At 39.1% G+C, this 17,028-nt stretch overlaps 1 protein-coding gene across 2 annotated transcripts in view; it reads left to right on the forward strand.

The window, feature by feature from the left end:
* Positions 1 to 16,693, forward strand: part of GALNTL6 (polypeptide N-acetylgalactosaminyltransferase like 6) — a 425,327-nt gene extending 408,634 nt beyond the window's left edge. Inside the window, exons 11-12 of one of the 2 annotated variants that reach the window (XM_015624627.2) lie at positions 4,240 to 4,389; positions 10,279 to 16,693. In XM_015624627.2, coding sequence (XP_015480113.1) covers positions 4,240 to 4,389; positions 10,279 to 10,446 — 318 coding nt within the window. In that variant the 3' untranslated portion in view covers positions 10,447 to 16,693. Of the gene's footprint in view, positions 1 to 4,239; positions 4,390 to 5,135; positions 9,691 to 10,278 lie in introns of those variants that run through there. The other variant, XM_033513661.1, reaches the window with a different exon arrangement.
* Positions 16,694 to 17,028: the final 335 nt, after the last annotated feature.

Here is a 17,028-nt window from a genome sequence, read left to right on the forward strand (position 1 = left end):
CCCCTCGGGGGACAAAAGCCCCTCACGGCCAGAGCCCCTCAGAGCCAGCCCTGCGCTGCTGTCACGCTCGTCTGTGGGGCGTCAAACCCCGGGCCAGCCACACAAAACTCTTCTTACTTCTTTATATCTCACGGAGTTTGTTGCCTCCATGAGTTCTGCATACACTAGTAGAAACTGGCAGTATTAATGAAGGTATTATCAGGTATTCTGTTATCATATTTTGAATAGCATGGATTGATGCTGAGCTGAACTTGTAACGTCTGGTATAAATTTAGAGAGTTCAGTGGCAAGCTATAGAAGGTTAATGTGACCAGTCCGACAGGCATCAGTGCCAGGCAGAGATGATCCTTTGTGCCACTTGATTCATGGCATGTTACCAGGGCAGGAACTAAAAGCTGACAGTCTCAGCCACCGTGCGTGGGGCACAGCCCTTTAGCGGACCCCAGGAGAGGAAGATGACCTTCCTCCTCAGGGCTGTGCAAGCCCTGCTGGGCAAGCAGCAGTCAAAAGCTTTGTGGGGAGATTGCAGGCTTTCTGGTAAACAGGAGATGGGTAAGAAGTGAGGATGTGTTGCTGTGGTTTCTGGAAGCATTCCCAAAATTAAGAACCAGAGAGGAAGAAAAGGGACAGAGGATATGTAATAGCAGTGCATCCTTGCATCTCTGTCTTCCCAAAGCTACCTTTTGGCTTCAGGAGAAACTGAGGCTATGCTGGACAGATAACCAACAGCAAAGGAAAATAGCAGCTATCTCTTACCAAGTTCCCCAGCCTTGCCAGGGAATGGGTGAACAGGCACCATCTCTTAACATGGCTCAGCCAGTGCCCAGCTCTTTCTTTCTTCTCTACTTGGAGATATCGCTCAAGCCAGAGCCCAGCTGTGAAATGTATTATTTCATCTTTGGATGGGGGTACATGTTGTCCCCTCAAGTGTAATGGCACAGTCAAAGCAAGCACCAGCTGACGGACCCCAGCCAGACAGCGAGTAATTGAGCGACGTTGCCAGGCTGGAAAGCATTAATGGCATCAAAAGGGCCTTTGTCCTATAGACAGTCCCAGGCCAATGGCTCTATCAGGCAATCATTCTTCAAGGCCCTGTGCCAATTATAAATGAAGCTGGAAAGCTGTATTTCCCAGTTACTGCATGACAGGGCTCGGCTACATGAAAAGGCAAAGCATAAGGGCTGAGGGGTTGCTTGATTGCAAATGCAGAGGATGAGGCTGTGTTTTACAGATTCTGGTATGAGAAAAGGTGAAGGAGGAGAATGAACATCCACTGAGCCAGGACAGGGTGTTTCTTGGGTCCAGCAGGAAACAGTGAACATCAACCCTATGTGTTACAGGTAAAGAATCAGCCTGCTGTTTGTTAATAATGTGTCTGGGAATTTTGTGCAGCCTTGTTTCAAATCAAGAAGTAGTCAGAATGAATGAAGTACAAAAAGGGTACAAAAAGGGTACAAAAAGGCTCAGCCATTTCTTGTAAAATCTGACATAGTTTGTTCCTAACAAAGGAACAATAAAATCCAAAGTGACAAGTGGTGGCAAAGCAGAGCATTATGTACTCTGGGCTCCAGCTGATAACATGTAGCATTGTTGGACATTATGCAGTAGAGAGATAATTTTTATGTTTGCCAGATTCAGTGTTAACTAGAGGAAAATTGCTGTTTAAAAGAGGAAAGTTTAGAATTATGAGATTGGATATACTGTACACCTTCATGCTGTGTCTGTAATTGCAAGATCTTAATACTAATTGGTTATATGGAGAAGTATAACCTTTATTTTCTGGTTTTGGGGGTTTTTTTCCTCTTCTCTCTCTTAGTCCTAAAATTGACTTCCTGACCCTAACAAAGTTGATTCTATAATAATATCACTAGGGAGAAGACATACTTGTTGATTTAAAAATAAAACAGTTTTTTAAAAACTGGAGGATAAAGAAGGAGGAAAAAGAATCTAAGCTAGTCTAAACATTGAGATCTAGTGTTACACAGTGGAAGGGAATAAAACCCCCCTACTGTTACTATGTCTTGACTTGCAAACAGGACACAGCCCTGGCAGTCTTCAGAAACCACAGAGGAGTGGAAAGAGCAAAGTCTGGATCAGTATGATCTGGTTTAAAGGCTGGCTTGAGCTCTTTCAGGTGTACCGATGCATTCAGTGGGGTAGTAGTTCTCAGGCCAAGGTCCAGAGAGCAGCAAGAATTGGTCCCTCAGCTCACCACTCATGCACAGAATGAGAAATTTGGCAAGCCACCCACTGGGAAAGATGAGGATGGTCCTGAAATAGGATCTCTCTCTGCAATAGTGGCAGTGAGAGTGAGAATATCACAGAAGCACTGTTCCACACCATTCCCCTAGGTATTTGTTATTCATCACTTTGCACTCTAGGTTTATTACGTGTCTGTGGAAAGGTAAAGGATAGGATGGAGAAAATGGCTTTTGTTGGCTTTTCATTAAAGGAAAATTGTCTCAGGCTTCTTTTTTCCTGAAGAAACAGCAGTATAGTTTTTTTCTGTACCAAATCTTACTCATGTCTTTGCTTGTGAAATGATAAGTTATTGTAGGGAGACCATGATGATGCTTCAAAGAAATGTGAATAAAAGTGGAGAAAAGACTTAACCTTTTGAAAAGCAGAAACTGCTTTGAAAATAAGGTTAAAGATGTCCACTGCATTTTACTGCAGATAAATGTAAAATGCACTCTGGGAGATGGAAGACATAACCAGGACACAGAGACAGATTAAGAAAACATTCCCTAGAAAACCTATAATGCAGATATAAATAGGGAGTAACAGCAGCTAACAGAGAGAACGAGAGCTTACAATAAGACACAGGGAAAAAATGGTAAATATTCAGATATTTGCCTATATTTAGGACCTTTAAGCCACGAGAGACAGTAACACCTTTCAGATGTGGTATTCAGAGGATGGTACAGCACTGAAGATACAGTATTTTTAAGAGGTGTTTCTTTTAGGAAGACCATGGAAAGAAGGTAACTATAGCAATGAAAAGGTTAAAACCTGGGAACCACTGCAGAATTGTTCAAGATCAGATCCACATGATATTTATTAAGCTTCAATTTATAGCTGATTCTATCAGGGAATGTACACAGTGGAGGAGCAGGGTGCTAGATAAGGGCCAAAAGGAAGCTGAGATGAGGTGTTTGAGACAGTCTCAATTCAGTGTGGGGAGCTGAACTCAGTATGGGGAGCTACTGCTCTGGACGACGAGCCTGCCTGCAGTTCCACTTGAACCATTTCAGCTGAACAGTTTCTACTAGCAAAGTTTGCTCATTTAAAGAGAGCTTCACTTCCTCAGTGTTACATTTCTTTTTCTTTTTTTTTCTGTGGCAAATCAAAAGTCATGCAGAAAGCAAAAGAATAGCACTCACTCAAAAAAAGAAAAGAAAAAAAAGAAAGAAAAGAACCTCTCAGCTCTTGACAGAACTTCTAGGTAATAATTTACAGCCTGCAACCTCTTTTCTGCAAGGATTGGTCCATGGAAAGGAAAATGCACTCCACTTCTTTAAATTTGATGCTGTCAGACCTGTCACCTTCATCTGATGATTGAAAGACTGCAGTGTCACAGCATCATTTCAGACAGCTGGTGTCTAATTGAGAAGGATTCCTCTATTAACTGTGACCCTCCATGACTCCTCTCAGGCAGTGAGAAAAAGGTCTTTGACAAGCTGCCTGTAGCTCACAGGTTTCACAGCAGAAAGATCATTTAGCATGTGTTGTTTGGGGAAAAAAGACAGTTGAGAGAGGCAATGGTAACAGTGTCCCCTGTAAACAGAAGGAAACTGTTCATTATACATAGGAAAGAGTCTGTGATGGGAAGATCTCTCTGGGCAGCTTTTTTAGACCCAAATAAGAGCTAAAGAAACATCACTGCTGGCAGCTTTCTGACTCCTAGGTAGCTGAAATCCTAGTGTATACAGGTGCTGCTTTAACTGGGGTAACTAAATGCTTTAATATGGCATGTCCCCTCTTGTCTCTGCAGTACTGTGTCACTAGAGACTTTTTCCTTCCCTGACATCAGGATTGTGCCTTCCTGGGATGTATTCCACATGGCTACTGATGCACTTTAGTTAAGGCTGTTGGCATCACTGAATCATACACAAGGCAGGACCTTGTTCAACCAGCATCTGGGATGTGCAGAAAGGGTATTCTGCATTAAGCTTTGCGTGTTATTTTAAATGTTTTTCATTAATAGTATATCATTGTACTGTCTGATTGTTTTCCCAGCTCTTCACCTTTGGTTGGAGAGAAGACATCCGCCCTGGGGAGCCACTACACACCAGGAAGTTCTGCTTCGATGCCATCTCACACAGCAGCCCTGTCACACTGTATGACTGTCATGGGATGAAGGGAAACCAGCACTGGAGCTATAGGAAGGTCAGAGTCACTGTGGGGCATCTTGGAGGTTCAGACCATCTTGAGTCTATTTTAGCACAGGCTTGTGCTTTCACATCAAAGAAATTGTGTTTCAAAATCCACCACATCCTATTCCAATTTAATTTTGTGGTAATCTCTCTAGAATATGTTCCCTTTGAGCATTCAGATATTTAGGTCAAATTTAAATGAAAATAGATCCGATCCAGCTCAGAGGGTGTCTGTATTGGATCTGTTCCCTGAAAGGTGTTTTACCATTCTGGCGCTTCAAGATGCTTGTGCCATTTTAACAGAGGCACTGTTGGAAATATTTTCATCCAATGTGACAGCAGCAAGATATGCTGTTCATGAGTTAGATGTACTTTACTATATTTTAAAGATTATAAGCGGCAGAAAAATTTCCCTTAAAAAACAAAAATAAACAAACAAAAGGAACCAAACTAAAAAAACAAAAAAAAACCAAAAAAAAAATCCAACAACAATATTAAAAGCACTTCTGTAAGCCCAAAGGAGGCAGGAGTTTATAAACTAAAGATAAGCAGATTAGACACTACTTTGATCTGCTGAATTTCAGCCCATTTTTATAAAATCACTGGAAACAGGAAGTCAAGTGAGAGACTGTCAGAGCTTCAGTTATGGTAAAAAGTCCTGGTAACGCTACTGATGTCGTTGTTGTTAGGGTTTTTAATAGTTTATAAGCAAGTTGCCTTGATTAAAGATTTCACTAATAAGCTCTGTGTTCCATTCAGAATAAGGATTTCTCTGAAGCGCGGAGGATTTCTCTCACACATGCTTCAGTCTTCGTTGACCATTATGCCTTGCCCTTCACCTTATTGAAGCTGAGGCTAAAGTACCAGGAATTGGTCTTTGCCAGATAAACCTCAATACTGTTTTATAGTTTGAAAATATATATAGTAGAAAACTAATTCAGAACCATTAAAAATAGGTTTGATGTGATGCTTTTTTTGAGTGCCTACTTATTAGTTTGTGCCTTTTTACCTTATTTATATTGCAAATCAAGGTCCACCATAAGATTTTCCAGAAATGTAATCCCTTTGAAGCTGAGGTATTACTTGTAAGAAAGTTAGAATGTATGGGGAAGATATTTGGAGGATATAAATTGTGGTGGTTGTATTGCTGCCTATCTGACTTTATAATGCTGTAATAATCTCTTCTGCTTCAAAACCCTTCCTATTTATCTTTTTGCCTACCCAAGCTGCAAATCAAAAAGTGCTCATACCTTTAGCATTTCATTGTTCCTTAATATAGCTGGTTCATAAGACAAAATGCAGGTCTGGAGCTACCGTCTGTAAGGCTCATCACCTTTGATGAGGACAGAATATAGCAGGTACCTAGAAAAAAAATGACATTTGGAAAAAATACATGGTGTAAGTTTTATTGAATTCTCTGCACAGCTTCATTTTTAATTTCCAGAAGGCTGACAGGGCTCATATAAAGATTCTCAATGCGAGACAAGGCATTTCCATCTCAGCAAGAAACACCACAAAGTTTTGTTTTGATGGAAGTACTGACACATTCCTAACTGTAATTCCAACCTGACAGCAAACTGGTCAATTTGCATAAACCTTCAAGTTAAGAAACTGCACTGGAACAATAGAGCTATATATACATAGTTTTCTTTAAGTTTAGTTTTAGGTTGCTACATAGTAAGTATTTTTCAATGTTTCCAGTGGCGTTTCCTCAGATAAAGGGCAGATTTATATTAGAGATTTCTGGTAGTACAGCTATAGCTCCAAAAACCTTATATGTGATATAATCCTTTTCCAGTTTTGAAAGCATCTAGGCAACAGATCTTTTATTCTTTTCCCCCATACAAAACAAAAAACTGTACTGGATCTGTACGGGAGCCCTTTACCTAGGGAATGGTATGCTACTGAATCTGCACCCTAAATAAATAAGAATAATAATGTGGTTAAGAAGGAAGCGTTCCCTTTTAAAAAACAGAGAGTAGGTCAGCCACTGTCTTCTGTTCTCTGCACCACTTACAGACACTGTAGCTTCCTAATGGTCATGTATCCATCCTGCCAAAAATTCTTCTCATGCTTTAGCAGAAATGACCTTGCTTGTCAATGTGTGATAAGATACATATTATGAAGCATTTCTTACCATGATGCCATATTATTTCTATAAAACTAGAAGAGAAGAGGTTTTCATTCATTTAAAGGTGAGTCTCTTCTCATGATCATTTGCATTCTTGAGCCACTGATAAAAAGTTACAACTATTGAAGTGATTACAAACTGCTGCAAATGCAATTTGAAGCCAGGCTCTATTTTGAGATTCCATGGTCTGATATCATAGAAATCCTAACAACCTGGATTTGGATCCTGGTGAATAAAAACAGCTTAAATATTTTAGTGGCAAGTAGAATACATTAATATTTTACTTTGGGTAAGGAGTGCTCTTCTGGAAAAAATTTACAGCCTATCCCCATTACATGCACTTTGCTTCTCATTGCAGTGCAGTCTCAGAGCGTGCAAACCACATTCTTTTCAGATGAATTAAGCCAAAACTACCACTAATAAACATGTGTCAAAAAACTGCTCTTATTCCCATACTGCTTAAACTACACCTGGGCAGCTATTTGAAAGTCTTGTAAGTCTGCAATATTAAGTAGTCAATTTTCTTAGGACCAATCTGAAATACTGGTCTACAGCCAAGCATACCTTTGAGAAAACCCTGTAAGAAGCAATAGAGCAGAATAAATCAAAGCAGTACTGCAAACTTTGCTGTGGGTTGTAAATAGAAGAATGTGAGTAATGCCGGGACAAAAAATATTGGCACCATATTGGAGCCATGTAAGATATTAGACACATGTAAAGAACCTGTAATTATTAGATATTTGGGAGAATGGCTTTAGCTTCCCAAACTAAAGCCATTTCTTTGACTCTGTTTGATATTCCTAAGCATGCCAGAGCCAATGATGAGCAGTGCCTACAAATTTCTGTTCCTCATAGTGAAGGAATATGCCTCTGGTTTTCAATTTAGCATCATTCTGGGCTGACAGGTAGTGCACTGATTCTGATAAAGTATGATTCAATTTATGTACCACTGGCCCACTACTGCTATTTGTAGAGCAGAAGTATCCATGAGAGGGCTGATATAGTAGGTCTCTAAAAAGAAACAATTGTGCAAAATCAATTTCATTATATGGTAATTTTATTCTTAGCCTAGTGATTATGATAGATGTTAGACTGACAGCATCAAAAACTATGCCCAGAAGTCAGGGGTTTTCTCATAGTCTCCTGACAGCTGCAGGGACAAACTGTAAGAGTCGGTTTACTCGTCACATGGGAGGTGCATAGATTATTCCCTCAGACAAAGACATGTCATAGTGGCTTTTATCATATGGACATCAGTCCTGCTAAAACTGCACTGGAGCTCCCAACTAATTTGAGATAAACTACCACAGCCATCAGCTGATAATGACTTCCAGTTGCTCTTGACATTGGCCGTAGTTACAGCAGTGACCTGTAAGAAATGAAAAGCTCTGTGTGTCATTACCAACCCCCCTGAACTGTCGAGACCAATTATCGTATGGAGGATGTTTCTCCTTCAGCAAATAATCTTCAGGCTTGCCTTCATGCAGAAGAAAAAAAAAACTATTCTGCTATTTTCAGATGTTAGAAATGTCTCCACAAGAGCACTTGTGGTTTCTCAATACCAGTGTAAAGAGGAATTGATGTATTTCTCTTGTAAAGTTCTTCTGTGGGATACATTCAACTGTTACTCCTTGAAGTCCTGAGCCTGTTTCCACTGAAATCCAGTGGAATATAAGACCACCAGGCATTGATCTTAAATCAGCATAAGCTTGAGATGATAAATTAATAGGCCTTTATATATGGCTAAGTCAGCCAGAAGTTTTTCCAGAGTGGTAACTCTGTCCCTATTTTTAAAAGACACTTTTCTTTCTTAATAACCAGACACTCTAAATAAAAGCACCAATAATGCTTCCCTCAAAAATTGCCTGCCTGTGCTATTTCTACAAGAAACTTTCAGCTTTCTGAGAAGGCTGGAGTGTTTTTCATAGCAACCTTTTTGTGCTGAAGCTGTTTCCTTTCTTCTTGTACCAGCTATCTTATTAAAGCTTCTAGTATTCCAGCTTTGGCTTCTAAATAGCTTGGCTGGCCTTCATGCCCAGCTATACTGCAAGGAAAACGGTATGCCCCCTTCCTTCAAGGTCCCCACCTCAGGCAGGGTGGCCATGGCACAGTCACTGTGTCCTGATTTCAGGCAATGCCACTCCATCAAGCTTTTATTAGTACAGGAGGAGATGGCAAAGTGCAGATGGGTGCCTGCAGCACCACATAGGGTGCCTAGCAGTTCTTGCAGGCTCACCTCATCCTAGCAGGGACACAGTAGCCCTTTGTACACAGTACAAACAATTACCCTCTTCTTGCAAGCTGAAGTATCCTGCCTGCTCTCCTTGTAGAACATGAGAGTAGGGCCTCTATTCTTTTGGCTTGGTCCTGTAAACTTTGATTGCATCCCTCTGATGGGGTCCCACCATTCAGTCTGGTGGGGAGGGTGGGGTGTGTGTTCATCCACTGGTTTTGGGAAAAGGCTGATGCTGAAGGTAAGACAGTGTGAAAGGGAGATGTAACACCATCCCCCTCAGCCAGAGCTGACTTTTTTTTATTTCATATATTAATTTTAAAAAGAGGCATTGTACTTTACCATGTTTCCACAAACCACAAATTAATGGATTTAATCTTTCCTAAATTAAGATAAAAAAACTTAATTTTTTTTTAGTGGTTTTAAATAGCTTCTGTTTCTGTTTGTTTTCATACTTCTTTTTTTTTTAATGCGTGGTATTTTTAAAGAGAGGTTTCTATGGTTGTTGCTCAGCACCCAAAGTACTTCTGTGAGTTTTTAATCAATTGCAATTTGACAAGTAGATTTTTTTGCCTTTTACAAATTGGGCAAGCAGGCACATCCTGGATTAGTATTAAAATACTGTCAGGGCACCATCGGCATGGAGGGGAAAAGCCTGAATGTGTTTTACCAAGAGTAATCTGAAATTTATTTGAACAGATGCAGTATAGTCCCTGGAAACTTTCAAACCATCTAATGACTCTCACATCTGTCTTTCTCAAAACACTCGCCTACATAAACAAAGTATATTGAAACTACCCAACTCACCACCTGCTAAACGGACTGTTTTCACAAAGATTCACATCAGGTTACTTAATATCCACTCCAGTTTTATGAAGTAAAATTAATAAAACTAATCATGGTAAATATGCTTTTTAAAGCAACTTAATCTATGCTTACCCTCCCAAAATCTCCATATGGAGCTAAATCAGTGTTAGGATTTCCATCTTATTAGGAGAGAGCGTATTTCAGTGGCTGGTCTTAGCGAGTCCACGGGCACTGAATGGGATGAAAACATCAATCCTGTGTCCATCTGTCCACCTCTTCAGTTAATAATTCATTTCTAATGTCTTCACCAAGTTGAAGATTTTACAGCTCGCCCTGCCAAGAAACACAATACTGTCGAGAAAAAGACTTCTCTTAAAAAAACCCAAACAAATCCATTTTTCAGGTTCAGACATTTAAATAGGCTCCAAGCAAATACATGGTATGCAAAGGTATTAAAAGACATTCTATTTTTTCATTATATTATGCGGTTGTTAGTCAAAGACCAGATGATGTCTCCCTCTTTCTTGAATCCCCACTTTCATAAAGGATAATAGCCCAAGGGAAGAAATACAGTTTTCTAATAATAGCTGTTGTTATTACACAGGGTTAGTGCACAGAGACCACAAAATCGTTTCAAACAGGGCTGTGTTAATCCATGTTCTGTAAAATTAGAACACTTCCAATGATTTGGCATTTGCTGCTTAATTCTATTTTTTTTTTCATTCCTGTAGGACAAAACTTTGTTCCATCCGGTAAGCAGCAGCTGCATAGATTGCAACCCAGCTGAGAAGAAGATTTTCATGAACAGATGTGATCCTTTATCTGAAACTCAACAGTGGATTTTTGAACATATTAATATGACTGTTTTAGAGAAATTTAACAGCAAGGCCAGTTCCTAGAAGGAAAACAAAAGAAAAAATGAACACACCTATTTACATACAGACTGCAGACTACATTTTTGCCAGCATCTGGGTCAAAGGAGTCAGGAATTATATTTCCTAGATCCAGGAAATCTGTTCTGAGGATTAAGAAAATGCCACAGCAAGAGCCAGCAGGCTGTCCTTGTGGATATACAGTATCTGGAGAACTTGGCCAAGAGCCTCACCGGATGCTGCTGAGAACTTCAGGCTGAAAATTCCCTTGCTGGTCAAGGGAAAAACTTTGTTTAAAAACTGTTTAAAAGTACTTCAAGTTAATAAAGTAAAACAAAACTCTAGAGTTTCTCAGGTCAAATCCTGCTGTAGTGAATAGCTCAGAACAGATGCTATGATTTGGGATGGGTTTATGGTGTGCATGACGCCTACAGGAACCTGAAGAAATCCCAGGTTTTAGAATTAAACATGCTGGTAGAAGAATAATGATGTCCCAGCACTCCCTAGACAAGATATGTGCTCTGTTGATATTCTCTTAATAAAAGGTTGGGTTAAGCAGGTTTAACCCTCAGAACTGCTGCAATTAATTTTAAATACCTCCCTTTTACATTCCATTCATTACCAAAATAGGAATGGTAGAAATCTTAGGGTCTAGAATTACACTGTAGTGAAGCATGAAATAAACTGTATGGTTTTGCCCTCACATTTTCCCCCTTCAGGAAAAATAAAGCAAAGCAATCAAATTTCTATATATGATATATTTAGCAATTGTGATTCAAATCCCATTGTCACACAGGGTGAGACTTTTTTTAGTGACAAATATAACAGCAGCAGCTGCAGCATAATGGAAGGCTTGTGGACTATCTGTCTTTTTTAAAGGTAGAATCTTTACCAACGTATAAATTAAATTGAAAATAGGCTGGGGAAAAAAATCAGGAGGAAAGTGGGAAATAATTGCATAGTGCATGCTAAACCAGGATAGTCAAATTAATACTGGTATGCTGCCATCATCTAAAAGCATGTTGACTCCCTGCAGTGCAGTTTAAAAGATCTTGCAGCGCTCTTGACACAGAGGAGTGGAAAGAAAAATTGACAGGAAATCAGTTAGGTGGTTACAGAGTTTTTGAAATCTGTGATGGAAATCATGTTAACTTTCAAGAGTGAGCAAGTGAATGGTATTGTTGAAGTCATGAGGGACGAAACAAGAAGTGCAAGCAAGTCACACATTACAACATTTTGGTACTTTAGGCATAGGCACCATTCAGGTTAACACAGACTTCCATCACACTGATGATCATGATGGGTCCCTCATACCTATCAAGCTGTTGGAGAGGGAAGCCTCTAAAACATTTTGGGGAGGGTGTCTGTGGTTCTTCTCAGTTCACAGTGATGTGTGGAACGTGGCTGATAACGTTGAGATTGTGCAAGGTAAGAGTGAGTATAAATTTATATCAAGTAAATATGTGGCTTTCGCTTGAAAGACAAATTTTGAGATGAAAGCACCATAAATGCAGATAGATCACATCCTCTGTGCTGTAACTCCTTTCAGGTTCCAAAAATAGCATTTGTAATTAAGTTGCTTATTTTGAATGCTGGTGAGGTGGCTGACTAACCGAAATACTGATGTGCAATCTACCCTGTTTTAAGGGAGTGGAGTGACTGTGTTTTGTTTATTTCTCCTTAAGTTCTGTTTATGCACAAAGAGCATTGATTGCATCCAGTTCCAGTACCAGTACCAGTATCAGTACCAGTACCAGTACCAGTGTGCTGTTTTATGGCAGTATCTTGTAGTTGCAGGTCATACAAAAGTTTAAGGAGGGAAATGAAGTCCTAGAGCATTCAAGATGCATGCACTTGGGAAATTGTGAAATTTCCAATATATTGAGCAATTGCTGCAAGTTATTGAAGCGATCTTTCAAATAATTTAAAGGGAGGTGTCCATAGAGTTGTCATCTTATGATTTTAAAATAAGTGAGTTTGTTTAGGTATTATTTAAATTGAATTTGAAGATATGGTGTGCTCAGGAACAGAAGAAATAAGGTTTCAGTATGAGGATGCTTCAGGTTTGTTTAGCTGTCAGTACACAGAACCAGCCTAGCCTTTGCAAACTGTCCATTTTCCCAGATGGGGTGCTCACAGCATCATTATTTGCAGCCTGATCATGAGGAAAGAGGGTTTGGGAAAAGAAGAAAATGGCTGCCTCAAGTATAAATGCAGCCTTCAAGCTGCTGATTGTAACTGGCCCCAAACTGTCAGTCTTGGAAGCAACACTGTATGCCCAAAATAGAGAGGCAAAGGAGGATTGCTAAACCAGAATATATTGGTAGGGTTATATTGTTCAGTGTCTGACTGCATCTCAATGGTCTGATTTAGGGATGTCTGATGGGAGTTAGGCTGCTCTTGGGGCAAAGAAATTCTATACCTTTTACAGCCCTTGTTGAGTCATATTGCACAATGCCTTACACTGCCAAAGGAAGCCTTCCACTTACTTGTAGCTGATCAGAAACTGTAAATTCTAGCAGTTCTTGTCAGAAAGCAATCCATGTGACTGCTAGTCAGATGTTGTGGGCAAAGAGAACAGTCCTTGCACAGGACTCCTTCAGCAAAAGTTTTATTAATAATAAATGATCATCACTACCTTTCACTTCAAGTCTGTCTTGGGTGTTCTTCAAAGGTTTCCAGTGATAAGAGTATTTCATTACTATTTTACCATTCAGAATTTCTTTAATTCTTCCTGCAACCTTATCTTTTCCAGCCAATAAACTTCTGAACAGTTTGATAGGTTAGGGACATGTATCTTCCTCTCACATTTCTCCAGGAGCATTTAACTCTAACACGTTTCTTCAAAAGACTATGAAATTTCTTCACAGAATTTTTTTTAAAATACCAGGTAGTATGAACATATTTTAAATGTAGTTGATGGGTGGAATTAAGTAATGTGGGCTCATCATTTCAGTGGAGCTATACTGATTTCCCCAACTAATGACTTGCTTCAGTTTTTTTCAATTGATTATTTTATGGCTTTAATCAAGATGTCTGAAAAGAAAATCTTTGTATCTTTCAGAGTTCATCTACTCTAAATGTTTTCCATTTAAGGTTAGATGACCATTTGACCATTTTTTCTGTGGCCAGCAAACTACTACAACCAGAGAGAGCAACTGGAAAAACTGAAATAAACTCCAAGTTCAACTAAAACTCTAAAATAACATGCTTTTTTCCTGCATCTATTCCAGAATCTAAACTAAACAGAGGCCTTGGGGCACAGGGCTCAAAGGAGAGAGGAGGAGCTGGGAAACAAAGCGTTTCATGTGTGGGAGAGCAGCCTTGTTGCAGAGAAATGACAAGGCTTCACTTTTCATTGGCCAAAGTCGTATTTCAGAAAAATGAGATTGCTTTAGAACAAATATTTCTGCACAGTATGGATATTTTAATAATATAATGTATTATTCCTGAGTACAATCTGTTTATGAATAAATGGTCTCTAGCTGCTGAACTAAGTCTGCCTAATGATAAAGATAGACTAAGCTTGAAAGGAAGCTGACAAGCACTTAACAACCTTTGATTACTGGCAATTTACCAGGCATCAATGTCTCCAGTGACCTTAGTGAAATCTTATGCCACATAGAAGAAACGTGTATAAATAGCTTGACCAAATTGATTAGATAGGTGGCACTTCTGCAGGAGTGGATGTTACCTTTGTTTAAAAAAAAAGTCATAATCACAATTAATTTGCATTTTTTCTGAGAACTTCTGCAAGGGACTTAGTGAGGGAGACCCTTTTAGCCTACCTGGATGGATTAGAGATGGATCATTTTAGGAAGGCAGTACTGGCAAGCTTTCAGTGTGGCTGACACCAGGGGTGCATCAATTTGCTATTTAAAGAGCATCTGTGATGCTGATAACCCATTTCAAGAGAACACAGCACGTATGTTAAAAGAAAGGAATATGATAATGGTTTTATTTTTCTTTTTTAATCCATCAAGGTTGTTAGGGAAATAATTTCAAAGCCCTTAAAAACAACACAAGCTGACCAGAAGTAGTGTTTTTATAGCTAGTACTAGTATTATAATGTTCATTTATTCCTTTGTTTAACCCACTCCCAAATATGTTCCATATTCTCTTAAAAAGAGCACAAGGGTCCAAGAGTGTTTTTATATAACATTTTCAGGATCTTGCCCTGTCTGAAAGTTTTGGAAAGCCTTTAAAAAATTAGGAAACTTACAAGAGAAGGTAACATAAAAACCCAAAGGAAAATACCTATTATGTCTAGAGTACTGAGACTTTGCTAAAGGTTTCCTAAGATAGCATCTTTTGACTGGAAAATTTTAGATGAATAAGTAATAGAGTAATTAAAGCTTTAGTGTGTAGTGCTTTCTATTTAAGATTTTTAATTTAAAAAAAATGTAGTGAATTTGTGTGATTAACTGCTGACAGGTTGTTTGGGTTTTTTTAACCACATATAGTACATAAATCTGTTCTTAGGTCTCCTGAAATATTCCTCTCCTCATATTTCCTTGTTATAATTCTGAATGCACTGGATTTAAGGAAATCCAAACATATGAAAAAATGTCTGAAAGGCAAGAAACATATGTAAAAACAAATAATGAGAAAGTTTAGCTAGAGAAATTCAGAGAAATGCATCACATTTCCAAAGCTTCAGCAGCATTCAGAAAATATATTTCCTCTTTGGTTTTCTCTTCTTTCCATCTATCATTAATATCAGTGGGGCAGGACTTCTGAAACTGGTGTTACTAGCATTTGGACAGTACAGTGCCAGAGGAGAAAAGAATCTAGAAAGAGCTTCTGAAAAAATTGCATTCAAACATTGCAATCTGGTATGGCTTAAGATTCTCTTTGTTTCTTAGGCTTCTGTTATCTCAGTATTTTTTTCTTTTCCACTGAACCTGGCAATGCATTAGGTGCTTCAGTGGGCCTTATGAAAACAATGCAGGCAACAGAGGAGCAAAGAGGACATGGGTTAAAACAATAATAATTGGTGGCTATCTAAAGGTGTGTTTACCACAGCACTGTAGGTTAATTATACATAAAGAGGAGTTTGTATATTTTGTGCAGCCACTTCGGTGGGTGCTTCAGGGAATAGATGAATGAGAAGGAGCCTTGCAAAGTGGGCCAGCAGAAAAGCCTGTACTCAGTAAAAGATGTAGAAAAACTCAGAATGATGCATTTTATAGAAGCAGATGGGTAAGACGAGAGATAGATATCACGGACGGTGTACAGAATAACGGAATGTGAGGGGAGTTGCAGTGAGGCAAGTCTGGTGAGTGGTACTATCTTAAAGATATTAAGACGTAGGAAAGGAAAATTTGGTCCTCATTAACCTTAGTCCTCATTAATCTTATCAGGATCCCTAACACTGTCAAAGTATTAGTTGATTTAATTAAGTTAATCCTTGATCTACCCACTAAATTACTCAGCCTGGAAGGAACCACAGCCCAAGCAAATTTCTGCTGATCACTCTGAAGCATCTAATTGGCAAACCTTTCCACTAGGCACAGTTTAGTAAAAAACCCCAACTGGAACCAGAACTAAAACAATCAGCCCAAAAGATCTGTAGGCCTCTGGCATCCCTCTGTGAAAAAAAAAAGACTAGCCTAAAGGAGTGATTGATGGTAATGATCCTAGATTAAGAAGATCAAGAATTGTGAGCTTTCAAGGAGGTGAAAGGCCAAATGGTGAGATTAGGAGTTGGCAGTTTAATTGAGAGAGGAAGGAGGAAATAGGTGGTAAAAGGGAAAACATTGGAATTGGGTTTAATTCCGTATATGAAAGAAGTATGACCTACAAGGGCCAGCCTCTGATAATTTTGGATACCTCTTCATAGCAGGGCTTGCATGTTTATTTCCATCACAAATATTCAGGAACTGGAAGGCAATCAAGCCCTTTTGCAAGGACTTAAATTTAGAATAAGGAGAATGGCCTAATCTGAAATATATTGATTGTGCAAAACATGGGCCCTTGAGTTTGTTCTGCGTTTTCCACCAAAGGTGTATGTGTTCCTGAGGATACTTTTTAGATAGTATGTAGAAGCAGAACATTATGGTCCACTTTTTAACCTCAGTTTAAGATTTCTCTCTATCTCAAGCTTTTTTGAAAGAAGAAAGGTGTTTAGCTAAATTTTCCTAGGCAATGTCAACTTGGATCAATGTGAAGTAGCTCTGCTTACTCCCTTTACTGATCAAGATAACAAGTGTTTCTCTTTGGACATCACATACAGCTCTGAAAAAAAAAAGAAAAAAAAAAGCCCCTTTTTTTTAAAAAAAAAAAAAAAAAAAAAAGTTGTGGTTCTGCCTTCCTGGCTCCTTGCAGCATTCACCTCTTTTATGCATTTCAGTTATTTTATGGCTATTTTTCTATTTTGTGTTTCTTCCCCTTCACTATCTGCCAGAATCCTGGTCTTCTTTCTTCCCACCTTTCTGGTCTGTGCCAAAGGTATTTCTGCTGTTGCACATCCCTTCTTCAAGATAAGATTGAGTAAAGCTGCTTTGATCTTGACTTGGCAGAGCCTTAGGCTCTTCTGCCTCGGGGTACCTGGCTTGTTCTAGCAGAGGGATGGGGAGGAGAAAGGCACCTGAGGAGAAGGGAGAAGTT

Source organism: Parus major, chromosome 4 (genome assembly GCF_001522545.3).
Source record: "Parus major isolate Abel chromosome 4, Parus_major1.1, whole genome shotgun sequence".
NCBI classification, from domain to species: domain Eukaryota; kingdom Metazoa; phylum Chordata; class Aves; order Passeriformes; family Paridae; genus Parus; species Parus major.